Below are 25,970 nucleotides of genomic sequence, written 5' to 3' on the forward strand. Positions count from 1 at the left end.
TTTATAAAGGCGCCGCTGCCCGGCCCGGGGACTCGGGACGGCCCCAACCTCCTCTTCCCTGCCGGCAGCTCCGGTCACCATGGGAGGTCCCCGCCTCAGCGCCCTTCACGTCCTACAGGGTAAGAATTTGGGGACCCCTCTGGGAGGGGTTAGGGAGCCCCTGGTAGCACCCCTTTGGTGCCTCCATTTCCCAATCTCCCCACACCACCCCCACCGAGGAGAAATAGGAGGCACCGCTGGCAGCTCTGGGGCCTGACATGGAGGAAGCCACATGGTTAGGCGGGAACCAGGGAGCCACGGCACATGGGAGAGCAGCTGGCAGTGCCCGGTACCCCCACGCCCGGGCAGGAACCCCCCGGGTGCTCTAAGGGTCTGTTCCCCACCCCCAGAGGGATCTCCAAGCTCCTTCCACTTGGGAAGCTGCTCCCTAAGTGGGGAAACTGGAGCCGGTGGAAGAGAGGGGGCGAGTGAGTGCTGTGACCCCCTCAGGAAGTCACTCTTAACAGAGGGCAGAGAGGGGGCTAGGGAGCTAAGGGGGACCCTTCCACAACGGGGGGTGATACCCACACATCTCCATCGTGTGGCAGGGGAAGCCCGGAGACCCCCCTCTTTTGCTCCCTGAGACCCAGCTGGGACTCAGCTGTGCGTTGAAGGGCTTTGCTGCTGTGGGTTGAACCTGAGCTCTGCTGTGACTTCCCCCTTGCCTCCCTTCCCGCCCCACCCAGGGTGGCTCTAACGGTTATCAGGTTATCAGGACAGCTCGTTGCCTGGGTAACCAGGCAACAAAGAGAGTTAAGAAATGACATTTGGGGTGCCACTCAGAACTTCCCCGGGCCACAGGGATGGGGCTCCCTGTGCGGGCCCAGGGTACCAGGCCTGAGCTGGTTTTTTGTTTGTTTGTTTTTTTATCAAGGTGAGGTGTAATTTACATAGCATGTAATTGGCCTGTTGCATGATTACAATTAGATGATTTTTAGTAAATTTGCCCAGTCTGTTTGGAGCTCACCTGAAGGGGGGGGGCGATGTGTCAGGGGGCCAAATCACAGAGCCCCTGATCCTCACTTTCCAGGTCTGTGAAATGGGGCAGAGCAAGACTGGTCTCCACTTTACAGGCTGTGTTAAGGGTTGAGTGAGTCCTGGTTCACAGTAAGAATTAAGTAAACATTATTATTGTTGTTGTTGTTGTTAATGTTACTATTATTATTATTATTTCACTGGAGGGTGTGGGGGATGGGTTGGGAGGGGGTGTCCTTAGCAGGAGGAGCCAGGACAGAATGACTGCCCCACCCCTGCCACAGGGGCTCCAGGCAGGAATCTGACTGCCCAGGGCTCAGCTAGGGGAATGCAACCCAGATGGTACTGGGAGCAGGGGACCAGCCACCCTCTCCAGGCTCCTGTTTGGGGGACTTCCTGGGCCCCAGGGGGGGGGGGGTCTCCCCCAGCAGCCTCTGTGGTGGGGCAGGAAAGCCCAGCTCAGCACAAAGAACCCCTCCCTGCAGGGTCTGGGGAACTTGACCCCTCACTTCCATCTTCCCCAGCCCGGTCTTCACCAGATTCTCCATCTGGGCTCTGAGCCTCAGTGTGTCCATCTGCAGAGTGGACATAAACAGAGCCTCTGTCTCCTAGGGCAGTTGTGAGCATGGAAGTCACTACTGGGGCTTTGGGAACTGGGGACAAATCGGCCCAGGACCCGCCCTGGCAGGGACGGTCATTTTGTGGTCTGTCCTACAAAGAGGAAGTGGGTTTCCACCAAAGGGAGAACTAACCAAACCCTGTGGCCAGAGAGGAGGAAGACAGGAAGTCCAGCCTCAGTTTACCGCATCTGCGCGGCCTCGGGGAGGGTGTGGGGGTCTTTGCCCTCTGCTGGCCTGAGGGGTATCAAGTTTGGACACTGGGACTGAGTGCTCAGGGGACCCTCCAGTCTGCACCCTCCACAGTTCCTCAAGTTGTGCTCACAATGACAGACCCCAAAATTCCCCTGGGAGCCCCTCCATGGGGGACTGGGAGCCCCTCCATGGGCGACTGGGAGCCATGAGTTATCCCTTCATTTGGCCCAGGAAGTGACTCACTCCTGCCCTGTCTCCGCTGCCCCCCATCTGGTCTCCATGGATTATCTGGGTCTAGGCTACCTCCCCAGCATCTCTAGATCTATAAGGACTGGATGGATCCCTCAAGCCCTCCCCACAGCCCACCTGCTGCCCAGGCGCCTGCCTGCGCTCCCTTCCTCCTCCCCTCCCTCCCTTCCCCTTCTGTTTCTCTATCTGACTCTCAATCTCCCTATCTCTCCATGTCTCTCTGTCTAATCTCTGGCATCTGAGTCTCTTCCTTTCTAGGAGTTCCCTATTTCTCTGTCCATTTCTCTAGATCACTGTCTTCTTAACTCTGCCTCTCTGTTTCTCTCTCCAGTCCTGTGTTTTCTGTTTCTCTCTCTCATCTCTTCATTTTCTCTCCACCTCTTTCTCCCTCTTTCTCTTCTAAGTCTCTAGTACCTCCTCTCCTCTCTCTCTCTCTCTCTCTCTCTCTCTCTCTCTCTCTCTCTCTCTCTCTCTCCTCTTTATTTTTTTTTATTTTCTACCATCTCTGTCTCCTTGTCTGTCTCTCTGATCTATGGGTCCTCATATCTAGACCCTCTGCTGACTTAAGGAGAACCCCCAGGACATGCCCTGGGATGGGGTGCCCCTGAGCAGCAGGAAGAGCAGGATTGGGGGCCTCGTGCATCACCACCCCTAACATGAGCCCCCAGCATCTTCCTGTGTGCAGGGAGCCAGGGGGTGAAATGTCACCACCGGGTCCCAAGTTTGTCCTTGTGGTTGACAGATGTGGGTGCAGTGTGCTTGCACCTGTGTCCCTGAGGAAGGGTGTGGGCCGGAGCACCATAGATTTGGGAGATCTGAGAGGACACCTGGCCCAACCCCTTCATTTTTACATAAAGAAATGACGGCCCTAATTAGTTTGGCTCAGTGGATAGAGCGTCAGCCTGCGGATTCCGGTCAAGGGCATGTACCTTGGTTGCGGGCACATCCCCAGTAGGGAGTGTGCAGGAGGCAGCTGATTGATGTTTCTTTCTCATCGATGTTTCTAACTCTCTATCCTTCTCCCTTCTTCTCTGTGAAAAATCAACAAAATATATATTTAAAAAAATGACAGCAGTAAGCACTTGACACACCAGGCAGTACTGTGTGCTTAACTCTCACACTCTAGGAAAAGGGCCCCCTCTTCATCCCCATTCTACAGAAGGGGAAACTGAGGCACTGAGGCACCTGACCAAGGTCTGGGAGTAGAACCAAGGCCACCTGGCTCCAGTATGTCTCCTGAACTGCTGCCCACAGGCTCAGCAGAAGCCAAGACCCCTGCCAGGCTCGGGCCCCTCCCCATCCTTTAGTTCCTGAGAGCCCCCCTCAGGGGATGGGTGCAGACCCTCTGGCCAGGGGCATTGGAGGCCAGGGAGGTTGCCACCTGCCACTCTCTCCTTGAGTAATGGACAGAGCCCGAGCCTGGGAGGGGTGAGCAGCCCTTTCTCTCAGATATGTCACCCTCAGGCCTCCCTTCCCTGTTCTGTGCCCCCCTGACCCCCATCTCTCTGTTCCAGCGCTGTGTGTCTTGCTGATTCTGTTGGAAGATGGACCCCAGAGCACAAGGGGTGAGTCTGCTGGGAGTAACTCCGTCCACAGCCAGAGTCCCATCCCCCACCTGCACCTCTCAGCCCAGGCAGGGGAAAGGCCTGTTGCAGGGGAAGCTCAGGGTTGCCCCCCCCCCCCCACAACACCCCTCCCCAGCCTCTGGCTCAGCCTCATCCTCTGACCATGGTCTCCATCCCACAGCCTCTGCCTGTCCCCAGCCGTGCCCTCCAGACTCCTCATGTGTCGGTGGCACTGCCTGTCGCTGTAACCCAGGATTCAAATCTTCATCGGGGGAGATCGATGTCAACCTTGATGATACTTGTGAAGGTACAGAGGCTTGGGGTGGTGGAGGGCTACATGGAGAGGGAATGGTGGTTGGTTGCCTCAGCCTTTGTTCTCAGACCATCATGAAGGACAGAGAAAAGCGAAAGAAAAAGATATGAAGGTGGAAAATGAGAAGTGAATAAACATGGCTTCATACAGAGGGAAGAGCTGGGTCTCTAGGAGCCTGGACTCTGTGCCTCAGTTTACCCTTCCAGGACTGGGGAGGGGGATGCGGAGCTTCCACCCACCCACCACTTCAGCACTTGCTCCTGGATCCAAATCCAGGTGACAGACAGAAAGATGAGCAGAGCAGAGTGGACTTAGTGGGTTTCAGGAATGGCTTGCTCCAGCCACAGCAATGTTGCCAGAGTCGAATTATTTTCTAAAAGACACGATTGAGCATCAGGCTCCATGCTGGGTATGGGACCAGGCTCTCTGCCCTGAGGGCACTCATGGCTTTGGGAGGTGACCCTTTATCCGGTTTTGTTGCAGACATTGACGAATGTGAACAACCCGGAGCAGTGAGTGCCTGTGGAAGAGTGGCAGAGTGCCATAACACGAGGGGGGGCTACTACTGCACATGCAGCCCAGGATACAGGCCTGGTTCTGGGGCAACAAAGTTCAGTAATGCGAGTGAGAACACGTGTCAAGGTAAGAGTGACCCCGTATCTTCCATCTCCCCGCCATGAGGTTTGGATTCACCAGAGCCATTCCTGCAGTGTACAGGGTGCCGGGCCCTGGTCCGAGGTGCAGCCCCAGGTCTGAGTGGGGACAAGTGTGCCTGTGCCTGTCCCACTAGCACAGAGAGACGGGGTGGCATGAGAGCCAAGGACCCAAGTTCTGGTTTTGCACTTTGACAGCTGTGTATGCAGCACCAGCCAGGACACTTATTCAGAAATCATTGATAATGTGCGAGATGTGATAATATTATTGTGGTTGTGTGTGTGTGTGTGTGTGTGTGTGTGTGTGAGAGAGAGAGAGAGAGAGAGAGAGAGAGAGAGAGAGATTATCTTTTTTTAAAAAATATATTTTATTGACTTTTTACAGAGAGGAAGGGAGAGAGATAGAGAGTTAGAAACATCGATGGATGAGAGAGAGACATCAATCAGCTGCCTCCTGCACACCCCCTACTGGGGATGTGCCCGCAACCAAGGTACATGCCCTTGACCGGAATCGAACCTGGGACCTTTCAGTCCGCAGTCTGACGCTCTATCCACTGAGCCAAACCGGTTTCGGCTAGCGCTTATCTTTTACAGATAAAAACAAAAGAAGCTTTTTCCTTTTGTTAATTGTATGACCTTGGACACGTTCTTCACCCCTCTGTGCCTCGGTTTACCCGTCTGTAAAAGGGAGTGACAATGGTGCTTACCTCGCAGAATTGCTGGGAAAGTATGAGATCATAGAGCACACACAGTGGTGGCTGTTGGTTTTTAGACTACACTCATTCTGATCTCACACACCCTCTCCGGGTTGGACATCCCAGGGAAGGTACCCCGGGTGGCTACTCAGAACAGCTGGCCCGGCCCATCCCCTCACCGGGGACCCAGGAGGAGCCAGGCCTCCATGCATCACCAGGCTCTGCCCCCTTTCCAGGGAGAGCCGCTGGGCAGGGAAGGGGCTTCAGGCATCCGCAGGGGCAGATGGAGCCAGCGATGTTCAGGCAGAAGCCATGACTCACCTAGAGAGAGGGGGTTAGTGAGAATACAGAGAGGGGAGGAGGAGGCTGAGCTGGAGGTCCTGGGGGCTCTGAGCTGGGTCCGCAGGCCCGCCCTGCGCGAGGAGGGAGGTGGCAGAGCCTCCTGGTGGGAGGGGAGGGGGCACCTGCACCTGCCTGGAGCCCAGCGGGAGGGCTCCATCCACGGCACTGCGGGTCCACGGGGGCCTCGGTGGGGGGATGCTATGCCCCCAAAATGTAGCCTGGGCACAGGGCGCAGCCTGCATGTGAATTGGAAACATGTCCCTTGTCTCCAGGGGAACAAGTGTGTTTGGGGAAGGAGAGTGAGCTGGTGTTTAGCCCCCAGTTGCCTCCGTGGCTGGACCCCCTTGTGCAGTGAGCTGCCTGCACAACCGCAGCGGTGGTCACGGGCCCCACTCAGCGTGCCTGCACGACGCCAAGCCCTGCACACGGGTGGTGCTTGTGGGCACTGAGGGGTGTGGCTGTGCCAGGAACAGGCCAGGCTGAGAGGCAGGGCCAGAGCTGCTGGGCAGAGACGTGGCCGAACCAGAGTGAGGTGGCAGAGGAGGCGCCTCAGGGAGAGAGCTGCCTGCGGGTTTGGATCAGCACCTGCCACCTGAGGTCCTAGCTTGGTGACGGGTTCCGCCGGGCCGTCTGCGCACCTGCCCGCCGCAGCATTCCAGCCTTTGCCGCACCTGAGGACCTGTCTGCCCGCGTCATGGCCCACGGGGTCAGCTTGGAGCAGGAGACCTGGGCCCCTTCCTCGGCTGCTCACCCCTCTTTCTCCGGACATCAAAGGGCCATCCCAGGCACCTCCCTGGTCTCCCAGCCCTCTCTGGACCGCAAGGCTCAGAACCTTCCGCAGAGGCCGTTCCAGAAGTTCGGAGCCTGCTCACCTGGCGTCTTATTGCATAAAGCAAATGAGCGTGGCAGTCACGATACTTCAAGAGCTCATGGCGCAGTGCATTCCAGAGCAATATCGCCCTCTTCCCCACCGCCAGTGCCTGCTGGGATGGGACCTGATGCCACCGGAGCCCACACAGGGGCAGCCATGCCAGGGCCTCCCAGACTCCCCAGGCCGTGATGGCCCAGGGACCCCCCCTCAAGAAAATCGCCTCTGGCCCACAGCCCCAGCTGGAGAAGCTGCCTCCTGAGACCCTGACACCAATTCTCAGCCACTGAGCCTCCATCTATTCCCCCAAGCAAGCGCCCACCCTGACCCTCCCCAGTCACTTCCGTTCTCAGGACTGTGGGCAGCTTGAGGACCAGGATCCAGATGGGTTACATGTCGGGGGTGGGCTGGGTGATGTCGACCTCCCGACCCGGCCCCAAGCTCTGGGAGTTGGGTGAAGGAAGAGGCTCCCACCTGGACCAGGTGACAAGAGAGGGCGTCATCGGGGACCATTGCCCCAGGCTCAGTCCTCTCCCAAGGAGGTCCACCCAGGTGCCACTGGGGGACTGAAGACGGAGGTTGAGCCCCTCTTGGCCAGGCCCACAAGTCTGTGTCCCTGGTGGGAGAACAAGGAGCCAGATGACAGATACACCTGCCACTCTTCACCCATCAGCCCCTGCGCCTGCTCCAGGCACCCAGCACTGGCCCACACTGGCCTTGCTCACCTGTGGATTCTCATCACTCCCTGCCAGTCCAGGGGATGCCTTCAGGGGGATCAGAAGGGGCACCTTCCCACCCCAAGGCTGCATGGCAATGAGAAGTGGGTTTGGGGAGGGCCTGATGCTCTGGCTTTGTCCTCAGATGTGAATGAATGCACCTCGGGGCAAAAACCCTGCCATGTGAGCCCCACTGCCCTGATGGCCTGGCACCCGCTGTCCAGGTGGCCCTGGCCTGTCTGGCATCATTTTCACGTTCTGGGCCCCGGCCTAAAAGCCTTGTCCGCGAGGGGTCAGGCTCAGGGTGGTTCTCGGTCCATCTCCATGGGCTGGAGTCTCAGGAGTCGTGTGGATGGGAGAGCGCTGTCTCAGCAGAGTCACCAGGATCCAAGGAGAGCTCAGCCAACAGCCCCCCGGGGGAGTCAGGACCAAGGCACCGAAACGAGCTGCTCAGGCCCGCAGCACTTCTCCCGCACTTGGTTCCAGGAAGGCCCAGCCTGGCCTTTGCCCAAGTCCTCAGGCGGGGACCCCGGTGGCGGTGCTGTCGCTGCCCTAGCTGGGAGCTGCCCGGAGAGGAGGTGGTGGTGGAGGGAGTCAGAGGGAGGACTTGGGCCGCTTCTGGCCACATCTGGAGAACAGAACATCTACTGGATAACAGGCCACCATGCTTACCCACAGGACACCTCCATGTGAATTAGAAAAGGCACCACTCGCTTGGCAGGAGGCAGTGGGGCCTTCCAGACGCTTCCATGGCAGGAAACGTGGCTGACTCCCAGGCTTGAAGGCTGCCCACGGCTGCAGGCATCCACCACCCTCTCCTTCCCCTTGCAGACATGGACGAATGTCTGAACCCTGGAATCTGTAAAAGCCGCAGCAAATGTGTCAACACCTATGGCAGCTACACCTGCACGTGCCCGCCAGGATTGGAGCTCAACCTGGAGGACCCGAAGCTGTGCAAAGGTAGAGGCCCCGGGAGGATGCTGCGAGGCTGGACTGGATGGAGCTGGGGAAGGAGCCACGCAGGTCCCGCAGCCCCAGGAGGCAGGAGAAGATCCTCAGGTTCCCTGCCAAGGCCTGAGATTCGCCTAAGGATTAGCCTCCCCGAAAAGTCCTGCCACAGAGCAGGGCGGTGGCAGGGCCTTCTGGGCCTGGGGTTTCCTTGTGGAGCCCCTGTGAGCACCCCCGACCCTTCCCTTTCCTCATCTGTCACATGTGACTTCTGGTTCCCAGAAGGGAACCAGGGCCGGGGCCCAGGAGGGAGTAGGCAGGAGTCCTTGGTCAAGAAATGTAGTCCCTGTGACTCAGTTTCCCTCCTGGATTTGCCACCTATAAACTGGAGACTATAGTCCCTGTCATGTCCATCTTGTAGGGAGGCCACTGTAATGTGCTTTGAGGGTGAAGTTGAAGGTCACCAGGAGGTGGCATGTGTACTAACGGTGGGATCCTCAGGCAATGAGAAGTGGGTGCAGGGACTGGAGGGAGGGCCTGACGCTCTGGCTTTGTCCTCAGATGTGAATGAATGCAACTCGGAGCAAAAACCCTGCCACAAAACCACCCACTGCCTCAACAAAGTGGGCAGCTATGAGTGCCGCTGCAGGTCTGGCTGGAAGCCGGTTCCTGGGTCCCCCAATGGCCCAAACAACACCGTCTGTGAAGGTTCGGAGTTCAGATTCCATAAATGAACCACATCTTCTTTACTTGGCTGAGCCATCTGAAAGGAAGCTGCCATAAGGAGCTTTGGCAGAGATGGGGCAGCACATTCAGCAATGGTGTGTGCCCAGTGCAGGCAGTGAGGAGAGGGCACCTGGGCCGGGCAGGGCTGAGCTTTAGATTGTTCTCTTTTTTTTTTAGAAAGGGAGAGAGAGAGAGAGAGATAGAAACATCAATGCGAGAATCATTGATCAGCTGCCTCCTGCATAACCCCTACTGGGGAGGATCGAGCCCGCAACCCAGGTATGTGCCCTTGACTGGAATCGAACCTGGGACCCTTCAGTCCGCAGGCCAATGCTCCACCCACTGAACCAAACTGGCTAGGGCTCGGATTCTGTTCACTAAGGGCAGGAGTGCAGCTCTGGGCGCAGCGGTGCCGCAGCCCACAGCCCACAGCGTCAGCACGTGGGAGCCCTCAGTGTGGCAGCCTCCCTGGTTAGAAGTCCATCACAGGTCCTCCCCAGTCCATCCTGCCCCACAGGTCGGGGCACAGCTTTGGGATGGCACTTGCACACACAGCCCTGCCCTGTCCACCTTGCAGGGGCGCTCTGAGCTTATGGTGCTTTTTCGGTGGAAAATGTCACCACAAGTTTGAATCCTGTCAGGCTAGGTCCTGGTAAGCGGGGTGTAGTGGGGTGTCCTCTGGGTGAACTGCTAAGGGATTTGAGTGAAGGGACAGGAAGGATGCGACCAAGGAGTGGAGGGAGGGCCTGATGCTCTGGCTTTGTCCTCAGATGTGGATGAATGTTCCTTGGGGCAACACTCCTGCCACAAGTCGACCGAATGCCGCAACACCAAGGGCAGCTATGAATGCCACTGCCGCCCTGGCTGGAAGCCCGTTCCTGGGTCCCCCAATGGCCCAAACAACACTGTCTGTGAACAAGGTTCGGAGTTCAGATCCCACACTCCCAAAGACCCACAGCTCAAGCCACCTGATCACATGTTCACGGGCAGCCACACAAACCCAGCACAATGAATGCTGGGGGCACCTGCTGGCCAGGCTTCCACTCTTTGAGACTAAATGGGAAGAGATCTGGGGGTCCTATGGAAGGAGCTGGGGTAGCAAGGGGAAGGCTCCTGGGGGACCCCAGGCAGCAGTTAATTACTAACTGGGACAAAGGTATCTAATAGCTCACAACCTGTACCTCTGTGCGGGGCTCACCTGCTGTGTGTCAGGCCTCTGCACACTTCCTGTAACCCCTGCGTCCCCCACTCAGGGATGTGCAGTCAGCAGGGGTCATCACCTCCAGCCAAGGGGTGGGGGGAGGGGGACTTAACATGAAAAGGGGGTGGGCACAGAGGGGAGAGGGGCCCAGACTCCTGAATAAACAAAGGACTACTCTGTGAAAGTAGGGCCTGACCCTAGACCCTGCCTCCAACACACCAAACACACACACACACACACACATACACACACACACACACGCTCACACTCACACACACACTCACACTCACACACACACACACACACACACACACTCACACACACACACCCTAATGGACTGCTGTTCTGTCCCCTGCAGAGATCTCCTTCCCCACCTGGACCCCGCCCCCTGGAATCAAGAGCCAGGTGAGTGACTCCAGCGGGACCAGAAGGCAAGGTCCCTCCACTTAATTTCCCCACGTGAGGCTTTCTGACCCCTTGTCTCCTCTCTCCCCAGAGTATCTCCAACTTCTTTGAAAAAGTCCAGGAACTGAGCAGAGACTTCAAGTCTGCCTCGGCCCAGGATACCATCCGGGTAAGGACATGACCTGGGGGAAAGCCCAGGACCGTGTGGGGGTGGCTGGGGGATGCTTCACTGTGAGTGGAGAGAGCCCAAGCAGGGGCCTCTAATCAGAGAAACACCTGTGGCTGTATGCACACTACACACACACCATCTATAGGGTGTCCCCCAAAAGTGTATGGACACACCCTGAACAATTATAAAGGCAGTGTTGATTAAAGTACATTTCATTTTCAAAATTGAGCTACCAGCTGTTAACGTATGTATACATTTTTGAGGACACCCTCTATACCCCTCTTGCACAAATGGATGTACATACACTCCGCCATTCCTGGGTCCCCCGGTGGCTGGAGCAGGGCCCTCGCACACACACTCACACTCGAGAGTGATAGAATGGCTACAGAATGGAGCGAATGAGAATTTAGCTCTGGAGCAGAGTCACAAAGGTTCAAATCCCCCACACACTTACTGCCATGACCTCAGGGTCCCCTCTCTGGGTCTCAGTCTCCTGCTTTATACAGTGGTTGTGAAGGTTTAAATGAACGAAGAGAATAGTTCTCAAAGAACAGTGCCCACTCAGTGTGTGTGTGTGTGTATTAGAGGCCCGGTGCATGAATTCGTGCATGGGTGGGGTCCGGTCAGCCTGACCAGGGTGAGGGGACATGGGCGGTTGGCCGGCCTGCCTGTTGGTCGAACTCCTAGTTGAGGGGACAATTTGAATATTAGCTTTTTATTATATAGGATATACACTGAGTGGCCAGATTATTATGCGTTCAGAGATCATAATAATCTGGCCACTCAGTGTATATGAGCCCCTTATGTCATTTAAATTTTTCCAGTAGCTTTATTTAAAAAAATAAAAAAGAAAATTAAAAATAACCCTAGCTGGTTTGGCTCAAAGGATAGAGCATCAATCAGCCTGTGGACTGAAGGGCCCCAGGTTCGACTCAGATCAAGGGCACGTGCCCAGGTTGCGGGCTCATCCCCAGTGTGTGTGTGTGTGTGTGGGGGGGCGGCATGCAGGAGGCAGCCGACCAGTGATTCTCTCTCATCATTGATGTTTCTATCTCTCCCTTCCTCTCTGAAATCAATAAAAATATATTTTTAAAAAAATGAAAACTAGCCTTGGCCAGGTGCCTCAGTTAGTTGCAGCATTGTTCTCTACCCCAAAAGGCTGCGGGTTCAATTCCCGGTTGGGGTGTGTACGAGAGGCAACCAATTGATGTTTCTCTCTCACATAGATGTTTCTCTCCCTCTCCCCCTTCCTTTCTCTCTCAAATCAATAAAAACACATCCTTGGGTGAGGATTTTTAAAAAAGAATTAAAAATGTAAAAGTAAACAAGTGAAATTTAATGTGAAGATCCCATTTAACCCAATAGATTCAAAATATTGCCATTTCAATGTGGTGTCACACGCGACTCGAGGTGACTGTTCTGGACAGTGCAGACTTAGGAGAGAACCTGGCAGAAAGTCAGTGGCTAATAAATGCTAAGTGCCATACAGGCATATACTCACCCCTGTCTTCTGGCTACTGCAGTACCTAGACAATTCCCCTGTGTCTGTCCCCCGGGCAACCTGGGGGGTTCTCCAGTGTGTTCCCTAGTGAGGGAGTGATATCAGGGTCCTTTGGGCAGTCCCTGTGGTGCAGGGACCCAGCAGCTGTCACCCATCACCCCCAGAAATTCATCGATTCATTGAAAGAGCTGGAAGCCCCTGGGGACCTGGAGGACCTGGCCCTGCCTGACCGGTACCGCATGGCCACCCACCTGGTCTCGTACCTTGAAGAAGTCCTGAGGACGCTGGCCAAGACCTTGCCCGCACCCTCCTTCACCTACAATCCCTCTCCAGACACAGGTGAGGCCTCTTCCTGCCCTGCCCCAGCCCTGGCCCCAGCCTGCATCTGGATCCCGCAGTCACTGCCCTTTTCCCCTCAGAGCTGTCCCTGATGATCCAGGCCCAGTGGAATGAAACCGTCACCCTGGGCCAGACCCATGCACGAATGAAGCTGAACTGGAGTCAGGCAGCTGGAGTCGGGGACTCAGGTAACAGCAGGTAGCCGGAGGGGGCACCTGTGGGAGAGGGAAGAAAGAGCTGGGATATGGCTAGGGGTGAGGTTCCAAATACGTAACAATTGGAAACCGAGCCATCGTGAGGGACTCCAGGCATCATGGCGGACTGGCCAAGCCTAATTTAGACGTCTTGGGAGGGACGGAGGGAGGGAGGGAGGCAGGAGAAGGTAGCCAGCATGTCTGTTCCCCAGGCCCCACTGTGGCAGGCATATTCTCCAGCCGAGCAATGAAGACACTGCTGGCCAATGCCTCCATGGAGCTGGACACTGAGAAGAAAGACGAGCTGGAAGACGCATATGAAAGTTCTGTGAAAGTTGATCACTCCAGGATCCTCTCCACTGTCAACACGGTCTTTCTGAGCAACAAGAACACGGAGAAACTAGACCCTCCTGTCACCTTCTCCTTCTCCCACGATGTGAGTCCTTGGGTGGGGTGGTGGGATCAGCTCTACTGTTCATCCAATAGCCAAGGTCATGGTGGCCCTTCTGCAGTCTTCATTTCTCCACCTCTGCCCATTCTGCTACTTCCTTAAATGTACCTCAGGGCCTTTGCACTTGCTGTCCTCTCGGGTTCAAATACCTTTCCCTCACATGACTCAGTCCTTTACCTGTTTCTAGTCTTGGTTCAAATGCCACCTTCTCTATTAGGCTCTCTCTGACCTCCTTATTTAAAACTGGAGGCCCGGTGCACGAAATTCACGCAGGGGGGTGTCCCCTCAGCCCAGCCTGCACTCTCTCCAATCCGGGACCCCTCAGGGGATATTCAACTGTCGAGGATCGGGCCTAAAAACCGGCAGTCGGACATCCCTCTCACAATCTGGGACCACTGGCTCCTAACTGCTCACATGCCTGCCTGACTGGTTGCCCCTAACTGCCCCCCGCTGCTGGCCTGTTCACTCCCAACTCCCCCCACTGCCAGCCTGGTTGCCCCCAACTGCCCAACTGGCCTGGTTGCCCCTAACTGCCCCCCCCCCCCGCCAGCCTGATCACCCTAACTGCCCCCCATGCCAGTCACCCCTTACTGCCCTCCCTGCTGGCCTGGTTGCCCCACACAGCCTGTTTGGTTGTCCATTTGGTTGTGATGGTCACTTAGGCTTTTATATATATATAGATAGATTACAATCTGTAATCAGTCATGCCCTATCTTTCTCCTATCCTGTTTCTTTCTTTTTTTCTTAATAGCACCCACCACTTTCTAAAACACTATCTAGTTTATTACTTATATATTAGGTTTATTATTTACTGCCTGTCTCCCCAATGAGCATATCAACCCCCCAAGAATAGGGATTTGTGTTTGTCCTGTTCACTGCTGTGCCCTGGCCTGGCACACACAGTAGGTGCTCAGTAAATACTTGTCAACAAAAAGCAGCTTTCTCAAACCCAACCCAAGCTCAGACCCCAAGAGTGGACTCTAGGCTAACATCTCTGACCACCCCCACCTGCCCACAGCCGGCGACGCCCAGCTCACGGGAGGAGCTAATCTGTGCCTTCTGGAAGGGTAACGACAGTGGTGGGTATTGGTCCACCACAGGCTGCAAGAAGCTGGGCAGCAGGAATAACAGCATCATCTGCGAATGCAGCCACCTGAGCAGTTTTGCCGTCCTCATGGCCCACTATGACGTGGAGGTAAGCAGCTTCAGGGCTACCCTCAAAAGCCCACAGATGGCAAGGTTGGCTTAGGTGAGATGAGCAGCTGGTTGATGGTGTGGCCCAACAGGTTATGTACGGTTGCACAGCCCAGGTGGTCCCACAGACAAGCCCCCATGACCCAGCCACTAAATGTGGCCTGACGGGAGGCCCTACTCCAGCTAGCTTACCTCTGTCCACCCCGATCCAGTTGACCTAGTTGTTAAATATCGCTAAAAGCTGGAGCACAACTTTCTGTATGTGGCCTCAGGTGATCCATAGATAAACGGCCATGTGGATAACCGGAATGGGCCAGGCAGAGTAGGGGAGGTTGGTGGTCCAGGCAAAGGCCCAGAAAGTGCTAAAATGTAGGATTTGTGAGCTGATAGGTGTGTCCAGGTGTGGAAAGGGCAAGAGATGAGATCAGAGAAGGGGACCCATCAGTGTTGGAAAAGGATGTGACAGTCAAAGCTTCACTGGGGACCTTTCCCAGAGAGCAGTCTGGGGGCATAGTTGGGATCCTTGCTGCACCCATGGATGTGTATGTGTGTTTGTTGGGGAGCACATTTAGGATGACAGAGACACAGCAGGCTTGCTCAGATCTTGAAGGCAGAAGAGGTGGGGGAGGTAATCAGCCTGATCTGAGTCCTGAGGCCAGGCAGGTCCCACAAGGAGGGCAGAAGGCCTCAGGGTGCTGATCAAACCCCTCCCATTCCATCCTGCATCTAGGACGTGAAACTGGCCCTGATCACCAAAGTGGGACTGGCACTGTCGCTGGTCTGCCTGCTGCTGTGCATCCTCACCTTCCTGCTAGTGCGGCCCATCCAGGGCTCACGCACCACTGTGCACCTGCACCTCTGCATATGCCTCTTCCTGGGCTCTGCCATATTTCTGGCGGGCATAGAGAACGAAGGAGACCAGGTGAGGCCCCTCCCCACAGTGCCCAACTCACCCGGAAGCTAGGCTAGCTCGGTTCCACGTCGGAATAGCCCAGCCCATGCACCAGCTTGAGCACCACCTGGCCTCGCCCGGATCCCGCCCACCACCCCGCCCCTAGCCGTGACCCCGCCCACCACGAGGGCTTTGGCGGGGAACTGGCCCCGCAGCCCACGCTGAAGTTGCCCCGCTCCCACCCCGCAGGTGGGGCTGCGCTGCCGCCTGGTGGCCGGGCTGCTGCACTACTGCTTCCTGGCTGCCTTCTGCTGGATGAGCCTAGAGGGCCTGGAGCTCTACTTCCTCGTGGTGCGTGTTTTCCAGGGTCAGGGCCTGAGCAAGCCCTGGCTCTACCTGATCGGCTACGGCGTTCCCTTCCTCATCGTGGCCATCTCTGCGGCCTCCAACCCCAAGGGCTACGGCCGCGTAATCTAGTGAGTAGTGAGTCGTAAGGCCACAGGAGGGCTGGGGGCTGGCCAGGGGTGTTTGGGGCCACAGCCCTGGTGCCCCAATCCCCTCAGGCTCCTGACCAGACCCCTCCCTTCTCATCCAGCTGCTGGCTGGACCCCGAGCACGGCTTCCTCTGGAGCTTCCTGGGACCTGTGACATTCATCATTTTGGTAACTCACCCCCCACACTCCACCCTTAAGGCCTGTGTCACCTGGCTCCTCAGTGAGCCCACTAGGCCAGCTCTCTCCCTGTGAGCTCCAAGGATCACCCCTAATCCAAACTCTGCTCCCCGCCCAGTGCAATGCTGTCATCTTCGTGATAACTGTCTGGAAGCTCACTCAGAAGTTCTCTGAGATCAACCCAGACATGAAGAAATTAAAGAAGGCCAGGTGAGGGAGGGCAGGGGCCGACAGGGAGAGGGGGGGATGTGTGGGGTGTCCCCTGCTGCAGCTTCCCTTCTCCCCCAGGGTGCTGACCATCACGGCCATCGCACAGCTCTTGGTGTTGGGCTGCACATGGGTCTTCGGCCTGTTCCTCTTCAACCCGAGGAGCCAGGTGCTGGCCTATGCCTTCACCATCCTCAACTGCTTGCAGGGCTTCTTCCTCTTCCTGCTGCACTGCCTGCTCAACAAAAAGGTGGGCTGTGGGTCAAGCCGTGGGGGTCCCCTCCCCTTCCCCTACTTCCTGGGGCTGCCTCCCCTGACCTGGCACCTTGGGCCTTGCAGGTGAGGGAGGAGTACCAGAAGTGGGCCCGCATGGTCACTGGGAATAAGTACTCGGACTTTGCCACGTCGACATCCAGCTCCAGCCACAACCAGACGAGGGTAAGGGCCAACCCTGGTGTGGGGTGCAGGGCCAGAGGGCAGCCTTGGGCCAGAATCAGTCCTCACTGGGTTCCTCTCTCCAGGTCCTCAGGCCATCCGAGTCTGGCATGTGACTACGAGGTTCTGGCCAGGCCAGCAGCTCCTGTGGCCTCAGCAGCTTTTGCACATACTGAAGACTGTCCCTCCTCTCCTACCACCCTGCTCCCTCCCGTCTGCTGCCCCAGAGAAGGGGCATCAACACTTGTTCTCTGGCGCCAAACCCAGGAACACAGTCAGGGTGGAGTCGGACCTGATGGACCTGCTTCTGGCTGCCTCTGCTGCACCCCAGCTGGGACCCAGGGTGGGCAGGAGCTGGACAGGGCGGCAGCCCCTTGCCCTGGTACCCAACACCTGGACAGACAAGGCTCCTGGCCGCCCACTCACCTGTCTTTGCTACAGAGGCCAGCGTGCCGGGGTTCTACTTTCCTGTTAAGCTAAGACTGAGGTCAAGGATGGGAGAAGGGCAGGGCCCCTTCAGGCCCTGCAGCTCACGGTACAGAGGCCAGTCTGCCTCCCGGACAGAGGGTTCTCACTGTTCTGAAGGTCGTGGATGTTGTGTAATGGGTTTTTTTTTTTTTTAAAAAAGTCTGTATAAAGTTTTCAATGTTGACATTGAAGATGCTAGTACAGGAGGTGGCTTTGCTGGCTGGGGGCTCCCTGACCAGGCCCATGTCTGTGAAATGTGAAGAGACCAGTAAGAAACAAATGGGCGGCAGCCAGGCTTCCATAATAAAAATTTATTCTTACACAAATCTACAGTTTTTGAACAGTAAAAAGATAGCCCCACTGTCGCCTAGGAAGAGGACTGGAAGCAGCACGTGGGAAGCAGGGTGGCTCCGGGATGTCAGGTGTGTGGTTACCGGCTCTGCTCAACTGTAAGACAAACGTGCGGAGGCCAGTGAGAGGGGAGGAGAGGCCCCGGGGCCCCAGCATAACCCTCTTGCCCAAGCCACTTACTGTATGTGGAGATGTCAATTTCTTCAGGGAGCTCCGCCACATTTACTTCAAACCTATCCTGAACATCGTTGAGGATTTTGGCATCATTCTCATCAGACACAAAAGTGATAGCCAGGCCTTTGGTGCCAAAGCGACCCGCACGGGCCACCTGCAGGGAGATATAGGAACTCAGGTCAGGCAGAGACACAACCTGGGGATCGGAGGACAAGCCAGGCCAGGTCCCCACCCCAGGAAGGGGCCATCAGGGAGGTGACACCTCCGTGGGGCCACTCACCCGGTGGAGGTAGGTGTCCGAGTCCTCAGGCATGTCATAATTGAAGACGATGTTGACTCGCTCAATGTCCATCCCTCGGCCAAAGAGATTGGTGGCCACCAGGATCCGCCGCTGAAAGTCCTTGAACTGCTGATAGCGTGATAGGCTGGGTGCAGGAGAAGAGGCGGCCATCAGGTACAAGGTTCCTGAGTAGCACTCCCTCTGAGGGTCCCATCTCAGGCCTTCATGGTGGCCCACACTCACCGCTCCTCCTGGGCCATGCCCCTATGGATGGCGATGGCCGGGAAGTTCTGCTCCACAAGCAGCTGGGCCAGGGCCATGCAGCGCTGCACCGACTTCACGAAGATCACCACCTGCCGGAGGAAGGCAGCAGAGTCAGGGCCACAGTCCCCCTGCACTGTCCTTCCAAAGGTCCAGAACCCCTCAAAGGGCAACAGCAGTGTCACCTGGTTAAACTCTAGCACGTCCAGGAGGTCGAAGAGTTTACGGTTCTTTTCGCTGTCTTTGAGCTTGACATAGTACTGCTGCAGTCCATGCAGCGTGAGCTTGGTCTCGTCGTCCACAAACACCTCCATGGGCTGAGGGGAGGGGAGCAGGAAGGGGCGGGCAGGGCTTACTTCTGGGCACCCCGCTTGCCCAGAACCTTCCAGGAACGACTCCATGCTGCGATGCTTCCCAGAGAGGCTGCTGTACCCAGTGAACTTTCTCTCCCAACAGCTGGATCTAAGCTCTGGTCTGATTCAGGTGTGGACCAAGCTCAGCTCCCAATCCGACAAGACAGCGAGGAGGGAAGAAGGGCTCCACAAGCCTCCAGCATCGCTGTGCCGTGAGGGCAGCATGGGTGACGTGCCGCAGCAGCAGCTTGGGCCTCAGGACCCAGGAGGGCCAAAGCTGCTGCACCGAGGTCTTGGCTTACTCACATCTTGCATGAACTTCCTGCAGACGGGCCGGATCTCCTTGCTCAGGGTGGCACTGAACATCATGCACTGCTTCTCGTGTGGCGTCAGGCGGAAGATCTCCTGTACATCCCGCCGCATGTCTGGGTGGGGAGGGCAAGAAACAGGTGGGCATGAGTGCCTGCCAGACCTTGACCTCCACCCGAGACCAGTCCCCGCCCCTCCCAACCTGGCACCAAGATGAGGGTGGTGTGAGCAAGGAGTGGAGGGAGGGGTGAGACCCCAATGCCTGTGGGCTGGTCTTGGGGTGAGCGCAGGCCCAGGAGGAGCTGCAGTCCACTTACACGCTGCCAGAGCGGAGCAGCCGTGCCAGGGCACCTCCAGCCATGCTTCAGGGAAGGGAGCCTGAGGCAGAGACAGCTGCTGGGGTGAGAGCTGCAGCTGCCTCCCAGGACACAAGCCCCATCTCTGACTGGCCCTGTCAGGGCTCACTGAAGGCAGGCAGGGGGTCTAGAGCTAACCCGGCAGGAGATGAGGCTATGGCGAGCCTAAGGCTAACATTTATGTGTGTCGGACAGTGGTTCATTAGGCCCAGTGGTCCCACTCAGCTTGGGGTCAGAAGAGCAGGTCACATTAGGTCAAAACAAGAACTTGCCCTAAAATCCCTTACAGGAGACCAGCCGGCCACCCACGTGACCCCACTTTGGGAAATCCCTCGGCCTGGCCTGTCAGGGTCCACCTGGCTCTGAAGTCTGGAGGGCTGTGAGGGCGAAGGTGCGGCTGGCTGGGTCTCTGGCAGCCCCCCCAGACCCGCAGGACACTCACCCAGCTGCTCCAGCATCTTGTCACACTCATCCAGCACGAAGTGCTTCACGTTTCTCAGGTTGAGGCTCCTGTTCCGCACGAGTGCCAAGATGCGACCTGGAGTCCCCACCACGACATGGGGACAGTTCTTCTTCAACACCTCTTCATCCTTCTTGATGGAAAGACCCCCGAAGAACACGGACACCTATGCAGGTGGAGAGAATGTCACTTGTGCCCACCTAAGGGCTGAAGCCTCGCACCCTACTCCATGCTGCCAGCCACCCAGCCCATGGCTCTGCCAACGCAGGTCGCAGCAGACCTCAATTCCCCAAGCCTGGGGAGGCCTGAGAGCCTGGGCACAGCTCCACTGCAAAGCAGCCCAGGGCTGGGACCTGCGCAGGCCTCTGGGGCCATGCATAATTCATCAGGCTTTTAAGGAGCATAAACCACCGCAAACCTCAAAGGCAGCTGCTGCAGCCAAGCTTGGTAAATGCTGGCTGGGCCAGAGCTGAGGCCAGCCAGGCTGTAGAGGACCATATGGCGCCAGGCCCGGCTCAAGGGGGCTCACCTTGACACTGGGCATGTACTTGGAGAAGCGCTCATACTCCTTGCTGATCTGAAAGGCCAGCTCCCGAGTGTGGCACATGACCAGGACGGTCACCTGTTGGGTAGGCAAGAGAGGCTCACTCAAGGCAGCACCCTAAATGCTCCCCAGCTAGAGCCCACACTGGCTCTCTAGCTACACTGGGGTCTTCTGCAACCACATCATGACCCCCCACTAAACCTCCCTCCTTCACCATGTGCCCTAAGGAAACAAAGGCTCGTGTACCCACATGCAGCAGCACATGGATGTTGCCCAAACATGACAAAAACAGAACACTGGTATTCACTTCAATTAGCCCCCAAGAGAGTGGAACACCATTTTCATGGCATGAGAAGACAGCTAAGGCCTGTCAGCAACTACAGCAGTAACGAAGCTGTGTGCAGTGTAAAAGGGACAATTTAGAAAGTACACGCAAAATAACAACCACGTCTCTGGATGGTAAAACTGTGGGCACTTCCCAGTTTTTTTCTTGGCTTATTATTTTTGGGGGGATTTTGTAAAACTAAGTACTGTGCTTCATTTTAAAAGCCCACAAAAAGAATGTGGAAACAGGAATTCTTAACACAAGGAGTCGTAGTCTACGTTACTTTACATAACTTAAGCCTGGGAGGGAGGGCGCCCACCCACCTGTCCATTGACGGGCTCGATCTGCTGTAGGGTGGCCAGCACGAAGACTGCAGTCTTGCCCATTCCAGACTTGGCCTGGCACAGGACATCCATGCCCAGGATGGCTTGGGGAATACACTCGTGCTGAACTGAAGGAAAAAGAGCCCGTGAGTGATTGGAAACTGGATTCTCCCTCTGTGTGGGCTGTCAGCAGAGGGTGTGGTGGGGAGGAACAGGGAGGCATACCCTCAGATGGATGCTCAAAGCCACAGTCCACTATGGCCCTCAGGAGCTCAGGCTTCAGCAGAAAGTCCCGGAAGCCAGAGCTGTGGATGGAAACGTAGGACCCCTTGACATCTTTCTTGGGGGGCACTGGGGTGCTCTCTGTAGGAGCCTGGGGCTCTTCATCTTCCTCATAATCCAGAAGCTCGTTTTCCACATCCTGTTCCGCCATAATCCTGAAAACAGAAGAGGGAGGGAGGGCCCAGGGAAGCAACTGAGATGCATGCAGGAAAACCCACCAGCCAGGGAGAAGGCTACACAGCAGCTGCAGGCTGTTCACACAGGTGCGAGGAGGACACTGCATTGGGGTCCTATCTTAGTGGCTGGCCTGGAAAGCCACCAGCTGATGGAGCTGAGACAGGACATCATTTCCCCACACTGACTCCAGCAGCACATCCCATCAGCTCCATCTGTGCAGCATCGCCCAGCTTCAGCCTGTTGTTGTGGCCACATCTCTAACCACTCTCCAAACCTTCAGCTCTCCCTGCCAGCTAGACCTCCACAAAGGCTTCACTTGCTCAGAGTGGTATTCCAATTCCTCCCCACGACCCTCACAACCCTCCTCCTTGGCCCGTCAACCTCATTCCATGCCACCCTTTCAAATCACCCAGCCTTGCTTGGCTGCTCAGACTGCAGTCCCTACCCCAAGCTTTCATAGCCCACAGATGCCACCAGAATGAGCTTCTCCCAGATCTTTGCACAAATGCTTCCTTCTCAGCATTCTGGTCTCAGTTCTAATGAACTGCCTGAGCCTACCCAGCCTAAAGGAACCCTGTCCCTATCAATCGCAATCAACTCCAAGGGAATCTACCCAGCCTGCAGAGACCTGAGTTTGTGAGAGCAGCATCTGCCCAGCCCCAGCTCTCCAGCCCTAGCTCCTCCTGCTCTGTGGTCTGCACTGGGGAATAATTAAGTGCTCTCATGAAAAGGCCTCCCATTGGGCCTGGGCCATAAAAATGAAGCTGAGATGGTAAATGGAATTAAATCAAAGCTAACTTACATCCTGGCTTTATTTAATCCAAAACGTACAGAGCACCCACTGGGTGCTGAGATGTGGTACAGGGACCCAAACCTGACAACACTGTCTTGTCACTCCTGCCCCACCCCAGCCTCCAATCTAAGGAGTAGAAGTACTGAAGGAGCCCCTCTCTCTGAGCTGGGTGCAGAGGGCCCTAGGCCCAGTTTATGGCCATCCTGTCCTCATCCTCTCCATGACTTTGTGGCCCAGGGTTTTCACCACCTCTGTGCCGAGGCCTCTCAAACTTGTGTCTCTAACAGCAATGACTCTCCTCAACTCCAACCTCAGTTACCAGCCACCTCTTCCACATTTCCCTTTGTAAGTTGAACTCAAAATGCCCAGAGCAAAAACCCTCCATTTCTCCCGCAGGTTGTGTCCCCATCTCAGAAAAGGCGATTCCATTCTCTCTCACATTCTTGTCCCATCAGCAACAAATCCCTAACCAACAACCAGGCCAGTTCTCACCCCTGCTACCTTGCAGGTCCCAAGTTGCCATTACCTTTCTTTTTAAAATTAGAACAGCTTTGAGATATTCACATGCTATACCCTTTAAAGTGTACAATTCAATGGTTTTAGTGTAATCATAGATACATACAATCACCACCACAGTTTTAGAATATTTCACCACCTAGAACAAACCCTTTAGCTATCATCGTATGCCCACAACCCCTTTGGCAACCACTAGTCTTTCTCTTCTATGAATATGCCTATTTTGGACATTTCATATAATGGAACCATATAACATGTGGTCCTTTTATCTGGCTTCTTTCATGCAGCATGTTTTCAAGACTTATCCATGTTGTAGCATGAATCAGTATTGCATTCTTTTTCATGTCTGAATATTCCATCGTACAGGAACCCAGTACCAATTTATCCACTGTCAGTTGATGGGAATCTGGGTACCTAAATTATGTCAACAGACCCCTAAGTGGTCTCCCTGTTTTCCATCCCCCATGATCCTCTGTCCACTCTCCCACAGCAGCTAAAAGGAGCCTACAGAAGCTAAGTCAGAGAAGGTCACTCCTGCTCAAAACCCTTCACAGGCTCCCACTGTGTTCAGAGTAAGACTCAAAAGGAGTTCTCACCATCCTACCAGGCCCTACACCTGATCCCCTCTGTGGTCAGACCTCATCTTGCCCGTTGCCCACCCTCACTGGCCTTAGCTGCTGGGCCTCACACCTTTGCACTTGTTGGTCCTGCTGCCTGGAATGGCCACGAGTTCCACTTCCCTCAGGCATGTTGCTCCAGAAAGGCATTTCCTGCTGGCTCCAATCTAAAAAGCACCCCTCAACTCATGCCAGCCCCTCAGCCAAGAGCCTAGGTCAGAACTTGGCATAAATCAAGTAAGCACTCAACAGTAACGGCTAAGTGGATGGAACTAAAATCAAGGCCTCAGTTTAGAGGCTAAAATGAACATGTATTTTTATGGGACTCTTGAAAAAGAGTCTATCTTCTGATACCAGCCCTGAGGACTGCGACTGGCAAAGACAGGAAGGGGTTGCTTCCCAGGTAGCAGGGAGAACAGGAGAAATGTTCCGTCCCCAAAGCACCAGACCCTTTAGGGCAGGCGTCCTCAAACTACGGCCCGCGGGCCACATGTGGGTGTTTTTGCCGTTTTGTTTTTTTACTTCAAAATAAGATATGTGCAGTGTGCATAGGAATTTGTTCATAGTTTTTTTTTAAACTATAGTCCGACCCTCCAACGGTCTGAGGGACAGTGAACTGGCGCCCTGTTTAAAAAGTTTGAGGACCCCTGATTTAGGGGAATGAGGAGTAGGACTGGCTGGTTGACAAAGAGGCAGAAGACGAAGGTGGAAGAGCTGGTCAGGTCCAGGGCGTTTGTACTGGGGAATCTCTGATTAAGTTTTAGATTTGAGTGACCCAGTCAGTCTTTGCCCTTCATTTGCCCAAGAGTAGGAGTTGGGGATGAGACCAACCTCACGAAGGGAAAGAGGATTAACCAAGGCAGGTAAGAGGATTAGTTAAGTGGGGAAAAGGGTTGACTACTCACTCTACAAGGGGATCATGCCAGCGAACGCTCTTGGCTGACCAAGAGGTGATGTATTTAAAAGAAATAGTGTCCCCACCGGCGTGGCTCAGTGGTTGAGCATCCAACCAGGAGGTCACCATTCAATTCCCCGTCAGGACACATGCCCTGGTTGCAAGCTCGATTCCCAGTGTGGGGCGTGCAGGAGGCAGCCGATCAATGATTTTCTGTCATCATTGATGTTCCTATCTCTCCCTTCCTCTCTGAAATCAATAAAAATGTATTTTTTTTTAAAGTAAAGGAATAAAGAGGTTTTGAAGGGTAGACAGATTTGGGAACATACTGAGCTTTAGGCACACATTATTCTAAAAAGCGGCTAGCCAGGATCAAAAGCTCAAAACAAATGAGATCAGGAGAGGATCTGGCGAGATTTGTCCCGCCCAGAGACTGCTTGTGGCCCCAGAGCGGATGTACTAAAAGTCGACACAAGTACCCTTTCACCCTCAAACCCCAGGAAGGATATCCACCTCAGTGTGCTCCCTATTTGGACATGGTCTTTGCCCTAAATATCTGAAACCACAAATCTCCCCCTAACCGGAGAGCAAGAACAGAGCCGAGTAGGGGAGGGGAAGTTCCTCGAGCTCGGAGAACCCCATCACGTCTACCAACTCCGGTTTCTCCCATCGCGATCCCAGACCTCGGCGTCGCCCTCCGAACCCTTCCCCCAAACAGTCCCGGGACGCCCCGAGGTCTCCTCGAACAAGGTAGCTCCCTCCCCTAATAGAGCTCGTCCCGCGGGGCGCCATGACAGCACCTCCCGGAAACGGGTCCCGCGTCCCGCATCCCGCGCGCCAACGGCCGTCCCGCCCCTGGCGCATGCGCCCCGTCCTCCAACGGCCGCAGCCCGCGCGCGCGGGCGCCCCAACCGGCCCGCCCCACCTGGTCTCGCGCCCCCTCTTCCTTCTCCCCTCAATCCCCTGCGTCTCCCCTCGCCCGCTCGCCCGCAGGCCCGAGGTCCCCGCACCGGGGCCCCGCGCCCCGGACCTGCCTCTCACCTAGTTCCCCGTTCGCCTCCGCGCGCTCCGAGAGTCGACCCACCACGGATGCCCGTCCCGCGCCCCGACACGAGCTAGAGCGCTTCCGGCCTCCTGCGTTGGACTGAGGGTCTGCTCACTGGGCCGTTGGCTTTTCAATCAAGAGAGGCGGAAGCGGTGATTGGGCTCTGAGGAAGCTGTCTGAAGCCTATTGGTGAAGAGAGGAAAGAGGGCGTGCCTCCTGCCTCAGGTTCATTGGTCAATCTAAAAATAGGCGCCCGAGTGGGTTGGGCCGGTGTCTGCCTGCCTCCTGTCACGTGATCGGGGTTTGGCCTGAGGGGGCCTCCGCCATATTTGGTGCTGGCGATTGAAGCCCGAATGATTGACTTATACTGGGTGTGTCGCTTTTTTTTATTATTATTTCAGAGGGGAAGGGAGAGGGAGAAATAGAAACTTCAATGATGGGAGAGAATCATGGATCGGTTGCCGAAGCCCTATCCACTGAGCCAAACCAGCCAGGGCGTGAGTGTGTTACTTTTAAGAAATGTGGCCTCCCAGGGCTCAATGGTTGATCGCTAACCTAGGAAGTCATGGTTCAATTCAGGTCAGGGCACATGCCTGGGCAGCCAATCAGTGATATATTCTCTCTCTCCCTTCCTCTCTTAAATCAATAAAAATACATTTTAAAAGAAGAAAGAGCCGAAACCGGTTTGGCTCAGTGGATAAAGCCTTGGCCTGCGGACTGAAAGGTCCCAGGTTCGATTCTCGTCAAGGGCATGTACCTTGGTTGGGGCACATCCCCAGTAGAGGGTGTGTAGGAGGCAGCTGATCGATGTTTCTAACTCTATCACTCTCCCTTCCTCTCTGCAAAAAAATCAATAAAATATATTTTTTTAAAAAAAAAGA

The 25,970-nt window shown here is 55.6% G+C and overlaps 2 protein-coding genes across 6 annotated transcripts; one reads left to right on the forward strand and one right to left on the reverse strand.

Annotated features, from left to right (window-relative positions):
- Window positions 1-24: 24 nt before the first annotated feature.
- Window positions 25-17,174, forward strand: ADGRE5 (adhesion G protein-coupled receptor E5). Of its 4 annotated transcripts, XM_079771128.1 has the most exons (20): window positions 25-119; window positions 3,590-3,640; window positions 3,822-3,947; window positions 4,437-4,595; window positions 8,059-8,187; window positions 8,737-8,883; window positions 9,672-9,821; window positions 10,461-10,507; window positions 10,599-10,676; window positions 12,342-12,516; window positions 12,597-12,704; window positions 12,923-13,146; window positions 14,180-14,356; window positions 15,086-15,277; window positions 15,497-15,723; window positions 15,843-15,909; window positions 16,037-16,128; window positions 16,207-16,375; window positions 16,465-16,563; window positions 16,647-17,174. In XM_079771128.1, exons 1-20 carry the CDS (start codon window positions 80-82, stop codon window positions 16,674-16,676), a joined length of 2,487 nt encoding a protein of 828 aa, XP_079627254.1. In that variant the 5' UTR covers window positions 25-79; the 3' UTR covers window positions 16,677-17,174. The 4 variants fall into 4 exon arrangements, with proteins under 4 accessions (XP_079627254.1, XP_079627256.1, XP_079627255.1 ...); XM_079771130.1 differs by lacking the exon at window positions 8,737-8,883; XM_079771129.1 differs by lacking the exon at window positions 8,059-8,187.
- Window positions 17,175-17,319: 145 nt separating this feature from the next.
- On the reverse strand, window positions 17,320-25,205 carry DDX39A (DExD-box helicase 39A). Of its 2 annotated transcripts, XM_079771132.1 has the most exons (11): window positions 25,086-25,205; window positions 20,990-21,201; window positions 20,765-20,892; window positions 20,102-20,194; window positions 19,555-19,738; window positions 18,754-18,872; window positions 18,280-18,411; window positions 18,077-18,186; window positions 17,834-17,978; window positions 17,560-17,707; window positions 17,320-17,475 (listed from the first exon to the last, which is right to left on the reverse strand). In XM_079771132.1, the coding sequence occupies exons 2-11, from the start codon at window positions 21,195-21,197 to the stop codon at window positions 17,459-17,461; spliced, it is 1,284 nt and encodes a 427-aa protein (XP_079627258.1). In that variant the 5' UTR covers window positions 21,198-21,201; window positions 25,086-25,205; the 3' UTR covers window positions 17,320-17,458. The 2 variants fall into 2 exon arrangements, with proteins under 2 accessions (XP_079627258.1, XP_079627259.1); XM_079771133.1 differs by lacking the exons at window positions 20,102-20,194; window positions 20,765-20,892; window positions 20,990-21,201; window positions 25,086-25,205 and adding an exon at window positions 19,074-19,134 and having other exon boundaries at window positions 19,555-19,717.
- Window positions 25,206-25,970: the final 765 nt, after the last annotated feature.

The sequence above is a fragment of the Cnephaeus nilssonii genome (genome assembly GCF_951640355.1).
Source record: "Cnephaeus nilssonii genome assembly, chromosome: 5".
NCBI classification, from domain to species: domain Eukaryota; kingdom Metazoa; phylum Chordata; class Mammalia; order Chiroptera; family Vespertilionidae; genus Cnephaeus; species Cnephaeus nilssonii.